The sequence below is a fragment of the Coccidioides posadasii genome, chromosome 2 (genome assembly GCF_018416015.2).
Source record: "Coccidioides posadasii str. Silveira chromosome 2, complete sequence".
Lineage (NCBI taxonomy): Eukaryota > Fungi > Ascomycota > Eurotiomycetes > Onygenales > Onygenaceae > Coccidioides > Coccidioides posadasii.
In genome coordinates, this window is record NC_089408.1 from 917,360 (window position 1) to 936,640 (window position 19,281).

Below are 19,281 nucleotides of genomic sequence, written 5' to 3' on the forward strand. Positions count from 1 at the left end.
GCTGGTGTCGGTCAAACACAGTCTCACTCAACACACATACACCCCGGGACAAGACATGCAGTCAATGACAAGGAGTCATTGGTTACAGACAAGAAGTTATCCAGATTTACAAGTAAATTGCTGATGATGTCGTATTCCAAGCTGACTGTTTTCAAACGGTTAAAACGGGGCTTGGCGCGTTTGTCTGTTTCACAAATGTGGCTGCAGAATGAAGCTGTCTACTCCGTAGCAGTCAATGCATTCATTGCCAATCTATTGCGGGAGAGAATCAAGGAAAGAAAGACATTAAATAGACTATCAGCCATAAAAATCTAGAAGTGTACTCGTCGTCTAAACCTAAAGCGGTTCCGATTCGGCCTTGATTGAACTTTTCCCCATGCCCCTGGAGTGCGAATTATCAATTAAAAAGCGGGTAATTGGATTAAAGAAACAGCTCTACAAACGGAGAGATATCTATGACAAGGCAATGCTGATCCGCAAACTCCAATTCTATTCGCCACCGCTAGTTTAACTTGCGGGCCTTGACCGTCTCTTGCATTTGTTTGACCGCTCTCGACATAACGCAGATGCTCGACTTGACGTAATCTAGAATTTTGTTAGTTCTTGCCGTTCAATCATCCTGGACAGGAAATATAACTTACGAGATGGGATCACGATCCAGATGAAGTTCATGAAAAAGTAGTAGCACCAGAAATAATAGGCCTCAGGACGGCAGTAGCTCAATCCATTATGGTAATGGTCAAACATGCTGGTGGCGTAGTACAAGATATCACCGTAGATTTGGCCGACGGAGACGATCAATTGCAACGGATGACGAAGGGAGGATTCCGTGGTGATCAAGTAGGCGAGGATGAAGCACAACGGTCCCCATAACACCTGCTCACACGCCGGTCAGAATGGGTCGCTGTGCCCGTATTGGAAAAGCAGTGAAACTTACGGCAGTGATAGTCTCCATGCAGAGCACGAACGGATCAGAAGTCAAATACCGAGAATCAGAAAGAGAGTATTCCTTCCACAGCTGGCCGAAGAGATCTTGCGCAGGGGCCATGCGAGTGTGGTTGAGAACGAAATATCCTTCGAAGAAAAGATGGATGCTTCCACCTAGTCAAGAATATCAGCATATCTCCATCCGTTGCCTTTTTGATTTTTGCGCCACAAAACGTACTGAGAACAAACCACAGCACTGCGAGCTTATCTGCCTTTGGCAAGCTCGGACGCACATACGAGACAATCCCGAGCGTCACCAGCAAGATCAACCCCCATGATACCGCAAATCCTCCGACCAAGACCGGCACGGACCATTCATTTGCCAGATATCCAACGAGCTGAGCCTCGATGGGGTAGTAAGGATGCGATGGTGTGGTTAGATTGGCCATTGAGAGATATTCTGTTGCTCGTGCGGGAAAGCTGCGGTCTGATCAAGGGCGCGCGAGTTGGCTAGAAATATAACATGTCAGTGATCCTTAACGCTTCTTCAGTGCCAGGAAAAGAGAATTTAACATACCTCGATCCTGGCGGGGATTGGGGACAGAGGTTTCTGGGGGTTGCGATGATTGCGATTAAATTTATACAATCGCCTAGTTATTCGTTTGCTTGCCAAATGACTTCTTAGTTCAGGAACAAAATTGGCGCCAAGCCAGAGCTGGCGGCAGCGAATCGTACGTGTCGGGAGCGCCGGTGCGGTGCGTGGCCATCATTGCCAAGTTCTGTGGAAATAGCTAGAGTCAGAGAAATGCAATGGACGAATCGAGAATCGGTGGCCTGAAGCCGCAGAGTTCCAGTGTGCATAAAAATCCGGGAGTACCAAAATCCAAACAAAATCCCCTGCCGCATCCACTTCCAGAATCCACAATGGCCTTGCGGAGGCCGCGAGGCCCGAATCCCCACGGAAAATACCAGCAGGCTGGCTGCATGGACTAACGACTACATTGCACTCCGTGCAAGGGAACAGCCCCCAGCCACAGGAGAATGCACTGACTCGTAGTAGCCGGAGGTCCAAGGTTGCAGGCCTACCGAGACCACCTTCAAACAACGGTCCTCTTATCGCCTCGATGGAGCGGATTCCAGGGAGTCAATGGACACCTTAATTCTAGCGAAGTGCCGCCGGGGACGAGCAACGAATTTCGGGCCTTTTCACCTTTCTACGGTCGTGGTTCGCCTTGCTTAAGCTAAAGTGGGATGCGGAATTCTCCCTTACGAGGGACCGACTTGCGGAGGACTCAACAGGAATTCCACAGGAATCCCGCAGTCAAGGTAGCCCCATAATGGGGGCAGGCGGCTACCTATGCTTTCCTTGGACTATCCGCCATCTGCTCGCTTTGAAAGGGTTATTGGGACAGCAAACTACTTCAAATCAAGTTGGTTCTGTCTACGGGGTTCCTCCACACACGTATTCTGCTGCTTTCTCGGCCGTCATAGATGTTGGGGAAAGGATGTATTGAGTGTACCGTCGGCAGAGTCAGCAACACTCGCCTGGCTATTATCCCTATCTACAGACGATGGCCTTCTCAAGAATCCAAGGTCTAGCATCGTCATTGTGTAACCTGCTGATTTTTCAAGCGAACCCATATATTAACCAATGTTGGGCAGATATCAAAGCAGACAACATCCTTCAAGCTACTGAGGACGTATCAATACTTGATGCCATCACCAAAATTAAACTGGAGCATCATTCACCCTAAAGATAGACGGCAGCAGCGGTATGACCGTGCGCTGCAGGTGGTAAAGCCGGGGCTTGGGCGCGTACAGTTGCAACCCCATGAAGCTAAATCAGGCCACAAGAGATATAAATACTAATAGTGTGGCATAGGCTACTCAAAGAAATATCGATTTAAGCATTATGGTCTATCCGGACTTCTACGCCGGCTCTTGAAGCTGGGTGGTTCCCTGCGGAACGTTTGTCCGACAATACTCCATCATCGGAACCATCAATGTCAATTTCATTCATGCTTGTGTATTTCTCTTTCCTGCGGAGAATATCCCTGAGCCCGCAGCCAGCCGGAAATGCTTTTTGTCTAAATTTCTGATGCCAACTCCTCCTCGAGGTCAAGATCTTCATAAATGACGGTGACATTGGACATCACTTGCTGTCCCAGGCAGGAAAGCCGGTATAAGAGCGGGATGGCATATTTGGTGCGACACCCTACCATTTTCGACGGGCCTACTTCCAACCCGCTTATTATACACCATGCCCAGTACACTTTGCGTGTACGCGAACGCCAATTTCGGTGTCTGCAATGACTGTGGCACCAAAAGGCCAACGAGTGTGATGTTCCTCCTGAGTGAGATAAAGAAGCCGACATTCATCAGAGCGCAGAATGGCGCTGTCCACTGTTGGGTCCTGACGGATAGGCTCCTGAAGGAATGATTGCACAGCCCCGGACCACATCGCAGGATGAAGCTCAGTAGATAGTAGTCCAAATCGACCATCCCGCATGACATCCTTTTGAATGTCCATAACGATGCCATCGAGCCATAGAAAAGAAAGGTGACGAACCCGACTCATCAAGACGTTGGCAAGAAGGTGGTTGTCTTGCACGGCATCAATAACAGCAAAAGGTAGGCTGTAGCCAATGGGCTTACAACGCTGCAAACTACCCCAGGCTCATAAAAGACGCTCGACAGCAAGGCTCTCTTATTCTCGTTATATTGTAGCTCAAGGTAAGAAGCTTGTCCAAATGGTAGGCTTCCTACGCCCAACGAAAGTCAAGTCGCGCACCCGGCTTCAACGCAACGGATTCTGTCTGGCCCCCATTGGAAGTTCCAGGTCTGCAAAAAAGTCTCTTATCTCATCGGGATGCAAGGGTGGAAGAAATAAGACTGTGGGTAGAGCTGCACAGCTCTGGCCGACAACATTGTGTGGAGTACAGTAATCCGAGATGGAGCGGGTGGTAGTCGAGAACAGTATGGCTGAATTTGAAGTCGAACAACGGTTATGGCTCACCAACGAGCAAGCTACAACTGTGAAGCAGATAGCGGAACAAGAGGCCCCTCCCCAAGCGCCGAGTCGGAAGAAGGTGAAAGAGGACTGTCAAGGCTGGGCTGTCCGCGTTCTCGCTCGGCTGGCAGAGAACGGAATCGTGGGTCTTACAAAAAGTTGAAATTGCTCGTTGAATGGTCCAGCCGATTTTGAGGTCAAAGGCTTCGTGGTTCAAATTCTGCTTTTGAGGCGATTGTGAGATCTAAAATACCAAGGCTTTTTTCAGGCGCTCTATCGTTTGCTGTGGATGTGCGCTGTATTGCTGGTTGAAAGCTTCTTCGCAGGACCAGCACCCCCGTAATTCCCTCTCATTGCAGCGCTGAGTATTGCGTAGAGGCATCCAGCCAGTTTGGGCAGTTGATCTCTCTTCGGAGTCAACACGGCATCATTATCGCTGAGAGAATCACCCTCAAGTTACCTTCAGCCGTCCACCAAGGTTAAGAGTGGGGTGGGAGGGAGCTGGGGATCCCGCTAGCTAACTCACTCACCAATTTACCAGTTAACTAACGAACGTAACCAAACAAAAGGACCTTTGACGGGCATCTCAAGACCGCTTCACGGGACGCCGGCGCCTCCACTTCAACCATCACGAGTTATGGCATCAGACAGGAGAAGTTCGGCCGTCTTGAGAGGCGGCATGGGCGTCCGGACTGCGCCCCCTGGAATTGCAGCATTGTTCCTGATCCATTTCGACATTAAAGCCGGGTACGTGCTTACAATTTAGCCGCTTAGCAAGGTCTCTTGGTACTTTCGACGTCCGCTCCCATGCTGACTGCCCTCATTCTGTATAGATATACAATCGTGTGGAAAGAGAGCCTGCCCGATGGTTTGTGTTCGCAGGTACCGCAGCGCCTGATCTTCGCTGATTGCCAGTTTCACAGTCGTACTGCACGATGTCGTCGAGTTCAAATCACTGCCGTCTGGTCTACACAACGTGAAGGAGGACCTTGTGTACGTAGGATCCTTCCAAGCAACAATCATTTCCCGGAACGATATTGCTCACTGCCCCTCTAACGCAACAGATACTTCGTCCAAGACGACTATGCCGGTCTTAGCGCCTTCGTCAACCAACCCGCCGACGAGAGTGAGAGGAACGCTCTGATGCTGGCCGTCGGCGTTTTGGTTCCACTGAGTCAGGGAAGACTAGGAAAGGCATGGAGACACGCTGCAAGCTTAAAAGAGCTGGCTCGGTAGGGTTTGAAGCGATGTACCTGATAGCTCTAGCTGACCTCTGGGTAGGAAGCTTGCTAATGATTACGGCGATACCAAACCTCTGGCCGATTACTGGGAAGCCTTTCAACTTCCTAACTACCACAATGAATCTCCTCCCGATTCCCCATTGGCTTCCATTTCAGGCTTGAAACCGAAGCAGTCTACGCCCCAGGGCGCCTTTCACCGAGGCCGTACGCTCAGTGACGCCACAGCGCTGCTAACTTCGAAGCAGCTTCTTGCCCCTTATCATCCTGCACTTTGCCTTCCCGATTTTAAAGATACGCTTGGCCCTTTGATATTCCCATTGTATCGAGCGGCCCTGTTACGAAAGCGGATACTTTTCCTTGGAGACGCACCTGTTGAAACCTCCTGTAATTTCGGTAGGCGCTCGCTTTCAACATTCGCTGCACGAACTTTTAGGTTAACAAGAATCAAGTATACGACCTAGCTCTTCTCTCTTCGCTTCCTCAGACGCTCTCACCTTTCCTTCCACCCACCGACCTCCCCGCCTTCAGGCCCCGAGCACTGTTTAACGTTGGTGTTCACGACCTACCATACCTCACCTCGCTGTCACGCAAAACATCTCCACAGAAAAAAGGAGAAAATTGTTGGATCGCATGTACAAGCGATCGTGTGTTGGGCCTCAAACCAGAGCTCTACGATGTTCTAATCGACCTGCCACCACCATATTCCAAAGATGCTCCCGAAAAAGTATACCCGAAACTCATGCTTTCCCCATTACATCCACTCACACCCAAGGACTCAAAACAAATCCGTTTGAAGGCTACTCAGCGAGATGTACGGCGGTATCTAACTCTCAGGGAGGGTCTAAATGTCCTTCCCCGCGACGATGCTGCAAACGAAGACGAGGAGGAAGAATTTGACAACTCCTCAACATTCTCGACGAATTCACTTGTTGAACCACTCTCATGGCCTCTTTTAGCCTACACATCCTTCATATGGTGGGCCTCTGCTGGAGAAAAGGGAGCGGGCCAGTCCGACGAGGAGAAGGAGCAGGATGCTAAATTACTGCTACCAGACGATGACAGCATCTACGCGCCGGGGACCCGCCGCGGTAGCATCTCCTACCAAGAACGCGACGACCGAACGCAAGAAATAGCCCTAATAACATATTTCCGACGTCTCACCACCCAAATTTTCACCGTCCTCTTCGACATCGTCAGCCGTCAAGATGAGGAGCGCAGTGAGAACGCTGGAGAAAGCAGCAGGCTTGATGAAGTTGGCTCGCCTATTCCATCCGGAGATGAAGAAGAATACCGAGACGAGCCAGAGGAGCCGTTAATAATACATGCCAACCAAGAAGACTCTCAGCCGCTCTTAAACAACCGCACATCTGGACGAGATAAGCTAGGCGATGACGAAGACGAATTCACACCCATAACTACTACAGACATGGCGCAAATGGGTCTCGACCCATGGAGCGAAGCAGATAGGAGATTCGTCGAGGAGCTGGTTCAGGTATGGTGGGACCGAAAAGCACAAGTTCAGGGAGGGAGAATTAAGTGTTGCGGGGTGCGCATCCTTTGAAATATGGTACATATTATATGTAGTTGTATGCTGGCGCGCGGGGGTTAATGGGATATATCTAGGTTTATGGCGGGAAGCTCTCATGGATGCTAATATCTCGAATATAGTAGCGCTGATGAGACGGGTCGGACATCTACGTATTGTTTTGATTTGGAGCCAATACGTTCGAGACGAATAAACCCCAATTATCTTATTAATTTCCAGTTAAATCTACTTTTACTAACGCCTATGGAAGTCCCCAAGAGCTTAATCTGCCCCGAATGAAGTAAAGACGCATCGCTGTTTATGGATGAAATTAAACAGAGGGTATAAGAAAGGTAAATAATGCAATAGGATCAGATAAATCCCCCAGAAAATCATATTCAAAGAGCGGAAATGAGAACCAGCAGCATGCTATGTTTTGTTATGGAACACAGTCAATTGCGAAAGACGCACTCTGACGGGATAGCGCAAAAAGGAAATAAAGTGATAGTGTGAGAGGAAATTGTCAATAGAGTGGGATGAGGACTAAACAAGACGAAAGAAATAAAATGAAATGTACCATAACCCGCCTGGACTCCAGGCTTTAAACATTTTAAATCGAGTAGAAAGCGAGAATATCGCTGACATGCGTTCACCATAGCCAATCACAAACTCGATGACGGGTGAGTGAAGACACCGAAACATGGACATAAATCACCTAAAGTTTCTTCTGACACTCGCGATTGGCGCACTAATATCTCTTCTTCCCCTGATCCCCGAGCCTAAATACATCGAATGACCCTCTAGAGCCCCAGAATTTTCCACCCTTGGGATTCTTTTTGTCCCCGTCATTGGGGTAATCGTATTGCCCATCATCCCTAATTTTGTATTAGCGTCGTTGGCGCTGGCAGATCTTTTGAGTGCACCTTGCGTGCGGTCGCGCCGGGCACGTATTTGCGCTAGCGCTTCTTCTCGGTTGATGGGAGTAGCGGGGATAGGGCAAAATGCTGCTTCGCTGCGGGCTGCTTGCGTCTCTGCGTAGAGGGGGATAGTCCTGGTTGTTGTGATGGTTTGGTATTCAAGGTGGCTGGGTTGATATGGGTGAGTTTTGAATGGAAGTTTGGGGCCAAGGGAGTGGCTGCCGGTGCGGTTCGCAGGGACGGTTTCAAGAGGAGAATTGGAGGAGGGTCTGTACTGATCTATTTCGATCGATATTTCTGTGTCAGGGGATTGAGAAGCCAGCTCAAGATCCTGGGCTTCCTCTGTTTGACCCATAATATCTATATTCTGGGGTGCAAATGTAGGGGAAGGGGAAGACGGTCCAAAGGAGGTTTGGCTCGCATTCATTGAGCCATCATTCACATCGGTATTCCGGTTGGGTGACGGAATGACTTGAAAGGTACCAGTATCCGAACAAAACGTAACCAAGGGTTCATCTGGTTGTTGCTCAGGCTCTTCATGGGCTTCACATGGGGGTGTGGGAATGGAAGGGGATGGTTGTCCCTGTAAAGCTGGAATGTCCTGAGGCTTTGTGCGAGCTTCTTTTAGCTCAGGCTCCTTCTCTGTTCCCTGGCAAAGTGTATCCCAAGATGGATCATGTACATATCGGGTTCCTCGGTTCTCTGCAAGCCTGCAGGAGCAGCGCTTGAATTGGCATTCCATCTTTAGAAAATGTACCATGTCCTCCGCTTTCTGTCGCATCCGCTTCTCCCACTGGAGATCGTCGTTAAGTTTATCAATAAGACAAGAATCATCTTCATCAAGCCCAACTTCCATGGAGTCTTCGCCCACTGATGTTGTGGAATCAAGTGAAAATTTGACAGGAGATCCGAGTTTGGAGCTTAGGCGATCCCGAGTATTTAGGCTCCGTTTGCGACTGGGGGATCGATTGTCAGTAGAGTCTGGTTGGCCCCTTTTTATCCCTCTAGATCCTGGCGACGTGGACATGAGAACAGCCTCAGGTGCGGCCAAATTTTTGGCGGGAGTCTGTCCCCGAATTTCCTCCACCTGTGCTTCCAGACTTTCAAAGTTATTCTCGGTTTCCGAAGCTCGGAGTTTTCCTTTCAAAGTTTCGAGTTCTTCGGTCAAGCCTGCCAATGCATACGCACGCTCAAACGCTTCCTGCTTCGCCCTTTCTTTTGCGTCTCTCTCCAGTTTTACCTCTTCCTTCAAACTTTTTATCTCCCCCCTAGAGAACTTCAATTCCTCCTGCGCCTTAACCAACGCGGATCCAGCACGAAACGCTTCCTTTCTTGCCTTCCTAACTTCCTTTTCGAACACAGTTCGTTCATGTACTTGTCTCTCTTTGAGCGAGTGAAGCTCCTCTACCAACGACTCCAATCGTTCACTAACCCTCCGCTCCCGCGCATTGGCCTCAGAAAGCTGCGCAAGGGCAGTCTGCAACGCAGACTCAGCTTCTTCTCGACCAAGGATTGCTCTCTGTAGTGCGGCAGTGGTTGTCGAGACGTGAGAAACAGGTCTCTCGGGCGTAGTGGCACTAGACAGTCGATTGAGAAACGCGACTTTTGCTTGGACATCTGAGGCCCCGCGTCCAGACCTGGTCGGGGAATGCATAGCGTCCAATGACTTTGTTGGCGAGATGTTCATCTTTTGCTGATTCATGCGATCTGGAGTGATGGGGAACAAGGGAGAACCGGTCTGTTGGGGCATTTTAACGGGAGTGGTCGATTCCACCATATTCATGGGCTGGAGAAAGCCTTCGGGTGTGAAGGAAGAAGAGGACGCAGGACTCAGATCCGCCACATTAACGATAAGAGAAGATCGCTGAGGTGGACGCGGGTCAGAGGATAATCATCGCGAACTTCGAGATCCTTGTTGGCGGCGCCAGACTTGGTTAGCACTCTCCGTGTTTATCGATCTTCCCAGGTCTCAGTGGTGCCCGCGTTGCCCGCGTTGCCCGTAGCAACCAGAATGTCTTATGTAATATTATTAGTCACGTGATTCTGACGTAATTATCAATTTTGCCGCGTTCGAAGAGACGACGAGGGGTGAACGACGGGGTTGTGTGCAAGGACAGACACCCGGCAGCACAATGAAATGAGAGTAAAGACGTCGATATCTACTTGGTTTGTCTGGGGCTGGAGCCTGGAAATTCTTTTGTGATACGGGAAGGAGAAGATACTCGTACTGTTAGAGACCATAACAAATCGTCAAATCTCTGCTCCGCGCCCGGGGTGGGGGAACAACTCTAAACTCTGTGCAGATTGGTATAAATTTTGGGAAACTTTGTGCTTGTACGGAGTGATTGTGCTTTCGTATATTCTGATTGCCCGAAGGGCCTTTTGACCGAAGATGCGTGAGATCATCACCTTGCAGCTGGGCCAGCGCAGTAACTACCTAGCCACCCACTTTTGGAACGTTCAGGTACGGCCGCCATGTTAATCTGGAACATCCCAGGCTAATAATTGGCAAGGAATCATACTTTACGTATTCTGAGAATGAGGCATCACCTGTTGACCACGACATCAGTTTCCGACCTGGAATAGGGGCTGATGGGTCAGAAACGTTTACCCCGCGCACTATCATTTATGACCTGAAGGGCGGATTTGGCTCCCTTCGGCAGTACAATGCTCTCTACGAAGTTGAAGAGAACGTTGGAATGCCAAAAGGCTTATGGTATGCTTATATGCACACATCTGTTCCTTAGCTATTCATTGCGACCCAAAATTAAGTAGCGTTTTGACTCAGGGATGGGAACGAAGTCATCCAACGGCAGCCAAATATTCCACAGAGTGAATACCAGAAAGCCCTTGAGCTAGGCCTTCCTCTCCCTAGACTCACCCCGGAGACAGTCCGGTATTGGTCAGACTTCAATCGACTCTTTTATCATCCGAAATCCATTGTTCAGCTAAATGAGTATGAAATGAACTCCCAACTGATGCCGTTTGAGGACTGGACGGTTGGCGAAGCCTTTTTCAATAGCCTAGACCGGGAGCACGACCTCCTAGACCGTGACTTTAGACCGTTCGCCGAGGAATGTGATCAACTGCGTGGAATCCAGCTGTTCACTGGTACAGATGACGCCTGGGGCGGCTTTGCAGCAAGGTATATTGACCGTTTGAGAGATGAATTTGGCAAGAAAAGTATTTGGACATTTGCTCTAGAAAGCGGGCTGAAAACCGAACGGGTACGCTCAATCCAGTTCCACGGTGTCGTAAGCTGGACTAACGCATCCGCATCCCCGTAGGAAAAGCAGTTTCTTAGAGCCAAAAATTCCGCCAAATCTATCAGTGAGATATCCCGCCAATCCACTGCATACGTTCCGATCTCGATGCCTCCTTCAAAGCTTCCACATTATGTGAACTTGAACATAGCATCGGAATGGTATATCTCCGCTCTCACGTCAGTGGCCGTTGAGAGTGTCACACTGCCAGGCCGCCTCCGCTGGTATGAAGGGATTGAACCCTGGTTTCTTGACAATGCAGGTCCACAACGCATATTCGCCTTGCGGGCCACCATAAGATCCGAGAATTCGGAGTTGCCATTTGCCAGTCACCTGAGGCCGAATGATTCAACACAGATGGACACAGACGAGGTGGATCATGACGAAATAGAGCAGTCCGAACAACGATTTGATTTAGGTTTCTCTCCGATCGGCTCCGCTACCAGGACAAATAATACGCATATTTTCAGTCGAGTACAAGTTGTCCGCGATTCGAAATGTAATAGCGAGCGACCGGAGCGGGCAGAAGTTGGTCAAGGTCTTACTTCTCACCGTCTTTCATTAATGACTGGGGATGTTCCCAGTACCTTAAGGTAACGAAGCCACACATTTCACTCTTTGGCCCACCCGAAGCTCACTCTCTTTTTTTTTTTTTTTTTTTTTTGGGGGGGGACCCGTATATTTCTTTCAATCGAGGCTAAACAACCTACTCTGTAGCAACTTTAGATCCACGCTGGAATTCCCAATTCTCGACTCCTTTCCATCCGATTTGATTCATGAGCAAGGCCCGGCAGGATCTACACTTAGGGTCGATGCTGCATTATCCGCAACCAGTGACATTGGCAGGGATCTCAAAAATCTGCAACAGACTATCGGGCGGCGGGTTGCTCTTGAGGAGCGGGAAGATTTGATAAACGGCCTGCATGAATTATCGCACGCGTATCAAGCCAGGTGGGAAAACGATTCAGATTCCGGAGATGATTAACTCCAAGTGTTGGGCCCAAGTAGCACATGCTTCAACGTGGAGCCAAGAAACAGGAGAGTGACATTTCAGGCTTTGGGCTTCTGTTGACTAATGAACCAGGCATGTTACCGTCGTTTCTACAACTTTTTTGTTTGGATGGACCCCAAGCCAGCTCGTATCGCGGTAGCAGAGGAGATATGGGGAGGGTAGTCACTGTACTCCGTACATATTTTATATTTACAAAAACTGGTTTGCGGGAATGCTCACCGTCAAAATTTAGATTTAGAACAAGCCATAAGTTCATTGTGAAGTGACAGCCCAATCCAGATGCACAGAACACAAACACTTGAAGAGCAATAGGCACTCTTCCGCCCACTTTGCGAAGTGCTCTCCTGCAACCCCTTACGATGGTTGGTACTCCGTACCCTGTCCTTGAATGGGTTGATAATGGTGACGAGCTAGTCGTTTAGTATCCTTGGCCCAAAAGCTTCCTCTACAAGGTCATGTCTCACTTCGGAGTGTCACAAGCAAACTTTCAAGGATCCTCGGAAACGAAAATCAAAGGAATCCTGGAGGGCATGTGCGTTTCCGATCGCGTTGTTTCGCCATCACACCTATAATTACCTCCGCTGCCGGCTAGTTAGCGAGGTTTCCGGTTTAATACTAGTTGGCTAGTTACGGAGCAACACGATGGTTATGCTCTTCTCTCCGGGTTGCAATCAACCGAATCACGTCCAACCTACGGAGTCCTCCGTAAGGGCCCGACAAATGCTGTGATAGCAGGGCCAGGTATGAACAGGGCAGCTCTGCAGAGTGGAGTGAGCAGCGGCGGAAAACAAATCACGACAAGGGCGTCGCTCGTCCGCTATCCAGCCTGCGAGAATCTAGAGTTACCATTCATGACAGGGCATAAAAGTCCTTGGCACAAGGGGTCGCATATACACCCTCCGTACAGACGTACGCACGTACATACATACATACACGGCCGTAACGTACATACAATAAAATACATTCATACATACGTCCATACACTCTCTTCCACCTGTCGTGCAGCCACCTCCGCATGTTAGCTTGCAATGGATTCGCATCTCAACGTCTTGACCATCGAGCGGACCCAATTTTCTGTGCCACAAGGGCTAACCGGCGACCAATGTGAATCTTCCGCATTGTCCATCAATTCCTCACACAAGGTGAGCCTAATTCCGTCAAGGTTGAAAGCGTCCGGACTGTGAAAATTTTGCTTCAGTTCCAATAGTTCAGGCGCCAGACGATGCCATTTATTTTTCGCATCAATCTTTCGCTCGAGACGGCCACCACTAGGGGCGCCATTGACATAATGGCAAACTCAATTCTTCTTTTCGACGAAAACTGCTTCTCCGTCGCAGTCTCCACATCGTGACATCGCCCCCCCCCCCCCCTCCTCTTCGACGGTTTGGTTTCTAGGGCCTTGTTTCGTCGCTGGACCATACGCATCAGAACAGAATAATCTCACAAGGGCAGAAAGAGCTGTTTTGACATTCGCCGTTTTGTGTCGACATATCCTTCCCTCGGAGATAATGCTCCAGAATTGCAGGGACGGTCGGTTGACATCAAAACATGCCCGATGTGATTGATTCCTGGTTTAGTGAAGACACGATCCTGCGCTTCGCTGCCCAGATCCACTTTTAAACGAGAGCTAGTGATGCTTTTTGCAGGCAAGCGTACGGAGTACGGAGTACCTGGCGATTCTATGCGGGATGGGATTGCACGAAGGAGCCAAGTCTCAACTCAAAATTTCATACTTTCTTGAACCCGTTTGCTTGGAACTGCAACATTTGTCCAACCCCAGAGCAATGCACGAGCACGCTAAAACGGGCTCTTGGACGCACCTTCGCACAAAGAAGGAAGGGTGTTTCCTGTATTTTCACATTTTCGGCTATGATGGTGGTGGTCCTCCGATCACAAAGCTCCGTCCGTGGACAATTGCCACATCCCCGGAAAAGCTGTTGCCGACCGGGCCTCCACTGTGACTCCGGAGGGTTGTTGGCTCAACAGTTGAAGCTGATCAAGGCATCATGACTTTCATTATGGTGTGTTGCTAGCTGGCTTCGCTCACCAGGAGTGAGCCCTGCCTGTCGGTGCCTGCTGGCGCCTGCTGGCACCAGCGAAGCTAGCACAACCCGCCAAGATCTCGCTGTACTTCCTGTTTTAGTGGCTCGACCATTTGCTGGATTCGCGTTTTGGCGTGGAGCCTGTATTGTCTTGTATCGGTAATTCAACTTGGCATGATTCATGATCACTGCGAAATCTGGCCGGCTTCAAGGAGTGCCCACAGCATCCCCCAGAATCAACTTTGCTCTTTTCTTTTGCGGGTCTCGATTCGAAGGAGCACAGGTGGTGATGTCGCATCCAGGGGCGCCATCTCGTGGATACAAAAATCCGCCCGCCTCCCGCACTCACCCTTTCCACTGATGGCCCTCACATCAGCCCTTTTAAATACTATCTCCGCTTCTGGCTGAAGAGGGACTTGTCTGGTCCCTCGTTCCTCTCGTTTCCATTCCTACTCTTATTTAATACTAATTGCTGACTTTTCGCTCGTTCTATATCGACACATATAATACTCTTAATTGGGGCAGTAGGAAATGAGGTCATTGTTTGTCGTGCTGGTGCTCGCCAGCTCCACGCTCGGAGCGGCGATCAACCACCGCGATCAGAATGAACTAGATATTGAGAAGCGTAGCGAGCTCTTGGGGATGCGCTCGTACAATCCGCCAGTGGAACCCGATTACTACGACGATGTCCCAAGCTTCCCTCCAATGTATCATCCGGTGGAAACCAGTCTCGACGATATTCCAACCACCGATTGTGAGGAGATTACGACTGAGCTGCCATCCATGCCCACATCAGTTCCGGTGCCGATCACAACTGAGTGCGAGGAGACCACCACTGAACAGCCATCTGCTCCCGCACCTACGACCGAGTGTGAGGAGACGACTACTGAGCAGCCATCTATTCCTGCACCTACAACTGAGTGTGAGGAGACTACTACTGAACAGCCATCTATTCCTGCACCTACAACTGAGTGTGAGGAGACTACTACTGAACAGCCATCTATTCCTGCCCCTACAACCGAGTGTGAGGAGACGACTACTGAGCAGCCATCTATTCCTGCCCCTACAACCGAGTGTGAGGAGACGACTACTGAGCAGCCATCTACTCCTGCCCCTACAACCGAGTGCGAGGAGACCACTACTGAGCAGCCAACCACTCATGTTCCAACCACTCATGTTCCAACCACTCCTATTCCAACCACTCCTGTTCCAACTACTCCCGTTCCAACTACTCCTATTCCAACCATGAATACCACTCAAGTCCCTATCCCAACCACAACAGAGTGCGAGGAGCCGACTACCCTCCCTGGCACGACTAAGACTTTAACCGTAACCACAACTTTTAGCACTACGACTTGCCCAAGTAAGTATCAGATGCTACCACTTAGTTTTGCCATTTGAATGGACGTTAACAACCATTTTAGTTATTACTGAAACCATGACAAGTGGTTCTATCACGATAACCCAGACCCGAACATTGACGCAAACAGTTACCAGTACCATAGTTGCCACAACTCTTAGCGTGATTCCACCAGAACCAACGAGCCCTCCAGTGCATTCGACTCCTGGTACCCAGCCGCCAAAGCCGCCAAAACCCCCGCACACACCTGTGCCACAGCCTCCCCAGAGCTCTCCAGCCCATTCGGTCCCAGAAGTCCCTCCTACCACGCCTGAACCCGAGACGCCCCCGGCTACTGCTCAACCGCCTGCGCCCACTCGTACGCTCACTACCGTACCGCAACCACCGCCCAAGCAAAGCACCCCGACTGCACCTCAAGAACCTGAGTTCACTGGCGCTGCTACCCGTCTTCAAGGTGGATTGACTGCTATCTTGGCTGTGGCCGCCATTATGGTGGTAGCATAAGCCGAGCGATGTTTAACGGCGATTCTCCTCCGATAATGTTGCATTTGCCAGGATAATTTAATGCCTATTATTTTGTGAATGGCTCTTTGTATAGAGAGAGAGTCAATGAATGAATCAACCTTTCTACATAAGCCCCTCTTGCTTGTACTTACTCTCCTTCACACCAATTTTTCCTCGAATCTTGTCATATGACTCGGATTTCTCAGATAATACGAGTATTTCAGGATGTTACTTTTGCCCCTGCGTAGTCTAACTGCAAGCGGAACCCGGGAGCGTGGACTGCTGTTGCTGTTGCTTCATCCTTGTTTGGAATTAATGTTACTCGTTTGATCGAGCCAGTGATACTTGTGCTAATAGCGGCCAATTTATATACCTTGTGCCATAGTGCTTCGGACGTGTAACTATCCTGACATGTAACTATCCTGACATGTAACTATCCTGACATGTAACTATCCTGACATGTAACTATCCTGACATGTAACTATCCTGACATGTAACTATCCTGACATGTAACTATCCTGACATGTAACTATCCTGACATGTAACTATCCTGACATGTAACTATCCTGACATGTAACTATCCTGACATGTAACTATCCTGACATGTAACTATCCTGACATGTAACTATCCTGACATGTAACTATCCTGACATGTAACTATCCTGACATGTAACTATCCTGACATGTAACTATCCTGCCGGCATATTCTCCGGTTGGAACAGCTGGCACATACCGAATCCGGAGCTACCTGGTCGAATGCGCCGTGGAATAGTAGAGCGTACTATTTGAAGCGACCAAAAGCAAAGAAAGGAAACAAAAGGAAATAAAAATTACTCATATTATCTTAGCCTCTGTACGTCGGATTGCTGGTTCGTTCGTGGGGTCGACTGCAACATGGTGTTAGTTGGACGTCGGTAAAGAGGTGTGTGATGACATCGTCAGTACAGAGTACTTATCGCGTCGTTGAAAAGGTGAAGGCCAGGATTTCTGCGAACAACCTTATACGAGAGAGATGTGGTGTCTCAGCCATTCATAGTCCGATCCGCTGGTTACACCGAAGCATTGAGAGCAATGCCGCAGGCCTGGAAGAGTCCATGATTCGGAGATATCTGCATCCAGAATGTAACGAGCAAATAATGCTAAAGCGGTAATAAGCAAAATCCATTGGTGTCTTAGACTGTTCACGCATGCTCACACGCTGTGTTCTTGTATATCCTTTGTCAATGCAGTTCATACATAGGCATGAAGTTGATTCGAAGCTAATTGAGTTACAATTGTTCTATCCTGTTTTGGGACTTGTTAGTTAATTTCCAACAGTATTCTAACTAGCGGTTAGATGAGTTTCTACTGATATTCTTAGTAACTCTGAGAACATTTCTATTATTCTAAAATCATTCTACAGCAATCAGGATCATTTCTCAGGCAGGAGAATCTTTAAAAATGAGAACTGTTTCCTATTTGGGAACAGTGAACATGTCATTCCTGCTGCAGGAGCTTTTCGGGCACTGTTTACGGTGGGTTCATCAGGGTTCCATGGTTTTTCAGGCCTACAAAATTCCGATATGGTTCTTGAGCTTGCTTGAACAGGATGATGACTAACCTCGACAGTTTCCCATGTTGCTTAAGCAAAACAAGGAACAGAACAGGGTAAAAACTGTCAACCATGCCCGGAGCCGTCAATATAGAGCGGAGGCCCAGACGCTCTTTGTTTTTCTATCATCTCAAACTTGACCGCCCGGGGGGACTTCAATCACGGGACTTTGGGCGTAATAGTGCCGCGGAGCGGTGACTAAAGAGCCCTGGGGTGTACGGGCCAATTGGAGCCTCCAGCAAGCGGCCTTGAGGCCACACAGGCCTTAAGGCCGCATTCCATGGACCCGCAAGGCCCTTAGACAAAGTGGCCTGGACAAGTGGCCTGAGTCATTGGAGCAAGGTACAGGTCCCGATGCGCCCGTTCCGCCGACGCCATTCCTTAGAAATCGGACCTCGCTCCTCCGCCTGAATTCACAGGGTTCTAGCGCCCTACGGCGTCCATAGGCCTCCAACCTAAGACCTGTGAGGACTCGGGAGCATCGACTGTTGGCCTGGTTGGCTTGTGGGCCCCCGGGCTCTTTGGTCACTCCTCCACGGCGCTATTACGCCCAAAGACCCCTGATCGAAGGCCCCTGAGGACTTGGGACCTCATGGTTCACAGGAGCTAAGCTGTCTCCCGATTTGTGCATTACCGTTTTGAGTGGCTCTGACTGCTGCTGCTTCGTCTCCTACCAGTTCCTAACCATTCATTACTCGCATTTAGCAGCCAAGGCCCTTCCCAGTCCCTTGAGTTATAGCCAATCTTTATCAATCATACGCATTATTGCCATTTCGGCCGGCCATATTTGAAGAAACTCATGAATTCGCCAGCACCAGTCATCCCTCCAGTCGAGAAATGGGGGTGTGGAAAACGCACTGAAGTATTCCCAGAAATCAGGATACCAGCCAGCAGCTTCCCAATCGACAAGCATGACATCAAATGATGGCTGTCCTCGAGAGTTGCGGCCTTTCTCCGCAACAACAATGTTCTTCGGCTGAATGTCCCCGTGAGTCGATGTTGGCCGGTGACCTTGGAGTACGTGAAGGAGGGAGGTTTCATAGAAGCGAGCTTTGAAGTCTGGCAGGCCGTCACGTTCAATGGCAGCTCGGTAATTCCCTGTGAGCCCTGCAACAAAGGCAGCTTCGCCATGGAAGGGCCCCAAAAACTTGCCACCAACCTTCCGGCACCAGAATAAATAATGGTGCACACTGCCACCATCCAAGCTTCCATAAAAGTCGGGCCACGGACTCTTCGCCTGTCGCAAAGTATCAACTGCTTTGCGGAGTTCGGTGACAATGTCATCTTTCTCGGGCTTAGTCAACGCCAAATTGAGCTCAGTGGCACACCTGGAGCGCGCTGCATAACCAGGAAGAGTTGCTTAGCATCACGGTACATTGCGTACAGTCGGGGAGCCGGAACACTTGGGACGTATCGTTCGAGGTAAACTAGAGCCTGTCCCTCCCATGCATTTAAGCTTGTTCCAAATTTGACAACAATCTCATCATTCACTGCGACGACTTTGACGGATGAGCGCTCCCATAAAATAGTGGTGCAGGCCCGGATTTCATCTGGAGTAGGCAGGGTGGGTCGAGGCAGCGAGCCATTCTTGAAGGGAAGAGTAACGGGTTGCCACATCGTGACGGAGCGAAGAAGGGCTGTAGAAGTTGAGGCGAGATTGGAAGGAAAGGAAAGGAGACAGGGGTCAGAAAGTTACCAGGATGACCTCAGGTGCCTGGGTAGTAAACCCGCCGCAACCTGCCACTCATTAACCATATCTCCGACCTGCTTACAAATCGATCATGTAAGAATGCAAATATTACCAAAGGCGGTATGTTTGCATCGATGCTTGGGGACCGCCCAATGCCAAAGTGTCCTCAATCGAATCGATCGCGGAGGCTTGGGATGCT

At 49.6% G+C, this 19,281-nt stretch overlaps 8 protein-coding genes across 9 annotated transcripts; 4 read left to right on the forward strand and 4 right to left on the reverse strand.

Annotated features, from left to right (window-relative positions):
- Positions 1–223: 223 nt before the first annotated feature.
- D8B26_002810 (uncharacterized protein) lies at positions 224–1,560 on the reverse strand. Its single transcript, XM_003068868.2, has 5 exons — positions 1,505–1,560; positions 1,166–1,437; positions 938–1,101; positions 642–876; positions 224–585 (listed from the first exon to the last, which is right to left on the reverse strand). The coding sequence occupies exons 2-5, from the start codon at positions 1,374–1,376 to the stop codon at positions 503–505; spliced, it is 693 nt and encodes a 230-aa protein (XP_003068914.1). The 5' UTR covers positions 1,377–1,437; positions 1,505–1,560; the 3' UTR covers positions 224–502.
- Positions 1,561–3,178: 1,618 nt separating this feature from the next.
- Positions 3,179–3,505, reverse strand: D8B26_002811 (uncharacterized protein; the record flags this gene model as incomplete). The annotated part of the gene is made up of 1 exon (XM_066123954.1): positions 3,179–3,505. The coding sequence occupies one exon, from the start codon at positions 3,503–3,505 to the stop codon at positions 3,179–3,181; it is 327 nt and encodes a 108-aa protein (XP_065980029.1).
- Positions 3,506–3,878: 373 nt separating this feature from the next.
- On the forward strand, positions 3,879–4,100 carry D8B26_002812 (uncharacterized protein; the record flags this gene model as incomplete). Its single annotated transcript, XM_066123955.1, has 1 exon — positions 3,879–4,100. The coding sequence occupies one exon, from the start codon at positions 3,879–3,881 to the stop codon at positions 4,098–4,100; it is 222 nt and encodes a 73-aa protein (XP_065980030.1).
- A 384-nt stretch (positions 4,101–4,484) lies between these two features.
- Positions 4,485–6,922, forward strand: D8B26_002813 (uncharacterized protein). Its single transcript, XM_003068867.2, has 6 exons — positions 4,485–4,684; positions 4,771–4,805; positions 4,861–4,930; positions 5,002–5,169; positions 5,219–5,571; positions 5,628–6,922. The coding sequence occupies exons 1-6, from the start codon at positions 4,575–4,577 to the stop codon at positions 6,737–6,739; spliced, it is 1,848 nt and encodes a 615-aa protein (XP_003068913.1). The 5' UTR covers positions 4,485–4,574; the 3' UTR covers positions 6,740–6,922.
- Positions 6,923–7,317: 395 nt separating this feature from the next.
- D8B26_002814 (uncharacterized protein) lies at positions 7,318–9,403 on the reverse strand (the record flags this gene model as incomplete). The annotated part of the gene is made up of 1 exon (XM_003068866.2): positions 7,318–9,403. The coding sequence occupies one exon, from the start codon at positions 9,401–9,403 to the stop codon at positions 7,415–7,417; it is 1,989 nt and encodes a 662-aa protein (XP_003068912.2). The 3' UTR covers positions 7,318–7,414.
- A 307-nt stretch (positions 9,404–9,710) lies between these two features.
- DML1_1 (mtDNA inheritance, partitioning of the mitochondrial organelle) lies at positions 9,711–12,221 on the forward strand. Of its 2 annotated transcripts, XM_003068865.2 has the most exons (5): positions 9,711–10,084; positions 10,134–10,336; positions 10,409–10,847; positions 10,908–11,476; positions 11,601–12,221. In XM_003068865.2, the coding sequence occupies exons 1-5, from the start codon at positions 10,013–10,015 to the stop codon at positions 11,866–11,868; spliced, it is 1,551 nt and encodes a 516-aa protein (XP_003068911.2). In that variant the 5' UTR covers positions 9,711–10,012; the 3' UTR covers positions 11,869–12,221. The 2 variants fall into 2 exon arrangements, with proteins under 2 accessions (XP_003068911.2, XP_065980031.1); XM_066123956.1 differs by having other exon boundaries at positions 10,908–12,221.
- A 2,056-nt stretch (positions 12,222–14,277) lies between these two features.
- Positions 14,278–16,212, forward strand: D8B26_002816 (uncharacterized protein). The gene is made up of 2 exons (XM_003068864.2): positions 14,278–15,300; positions 15,362–16,212. Exons 1-2 carry the CDS (start codon positions 14,469–14,471, stop codon positions 15,799–15,801), a joined length of 1,272 nt encoding a protein of 423 aa, XP_003068910.2. The 5' UTR covers positions 14,278–14,468; the 3' UTR covers positions 15,802–16,212.
- A 1,913-nt stretch (positions 16,213–18,125) lies between these two features.
- Positions 18,126–19,009, reverse strand: D8B26_002817 (uncharacterized protein; the record flags this gene model as incomplete). Its single annotated transcript, XM_003068863.2, has 2 exons — positions 18,126–18,676; positions 18,721–19,009. The coding sequence occupies 2 exons, from the start codon at positions 19,007–19,009 to the stop codon at positions 18,126–18,128; spliced, it is 840 nt and encodes a 279-aa protein (XP_003068909.2).
- Between the last annotated feature and the right edge of the window lie 272 nt (positions 19,010–19,281).

Excerpts from the sequence above, each read along its gene's own strand:
- DML1_1 (XM_003068865.2), top strand. The coding sequence starts at position 10,013 with ATGCGTGAGATCATCACCTTGCAGCTGGGCCAGCGCAGTAACTACCTA. Across the intron at positions 10,085-10,133 it reads CCCACTTTTGGAACGTTCAG|GAATCATACTTTACGTATTC; the intron begins GTACGGCCGCCA and ends ATAATTGGCAAG. Across the intron at positions 10,337-10,408 it reads GGAATGCCAAAAGGCTTATG|GGATGGGAACGAAGTCATCC; the intron begins GTATGCTTATAT and ends GTTTTGACTCAG.
- D8B26_002813 (XM_003068867.2), top strand. The coding sequence starts at position 4,575 with ATGGCATCAGACAGGAGAAGTTCGGCCGTCTTGAGAGGCGGCATGGGC. Across the intron at positions 4,685-4,770 it reads CATTTCGACATTAAAGCCGG|ATATACAATCGTGTGGAAAG; the intron begins GTACGTGCTTAC and ends CATTCTGTATAG. Across the intron at positions 5,170-5,218 it reads AGCTTAAAAGAGCTGGCTCG|GAAGCTTGCTAATGATTACG; the intron begins GTAGGGTTTGAA and ends ACCTCTGGGTAG.
- D8B26_002816 (XM_003068864.2), top strand. The coding sequence starts at position 14,469 with ATGAGGTCATTGTTTGTCGTGCTGGTGCTCGCCAGCTCCACGCTCGGA. Across the intron at positions 15,301-15,361 it reads TAGCACTACGACTTGCCCAA|TTATTACTGAAACCATGACA; the intron begins GTAAGTATCAGA and ends CAACCATTTTAG.
- D8B26_002810 (XM_003068868.2), bottom strand. The coding sequence starts at position 1,376 with ATGGCCAATCTAACCACACCATCGCATCCTTACTACCCCATCGAGGCT. Across the intron at positions 1,102-1,165 it reads AGTGCTGTGGTTTGTTCTCA|GTGGAAGCATCCATCTTTTC; the intron begins GTACGTTTTGTG and ends ATTCTTGACTAG. Across the intron at positions 586-641 it reads CTGGATCGTGATCCCATCTC|ATTACGTCAAGTCGAGCATC; the intron begins GTAAGTTATATT and ends ACAAAATTCTAG.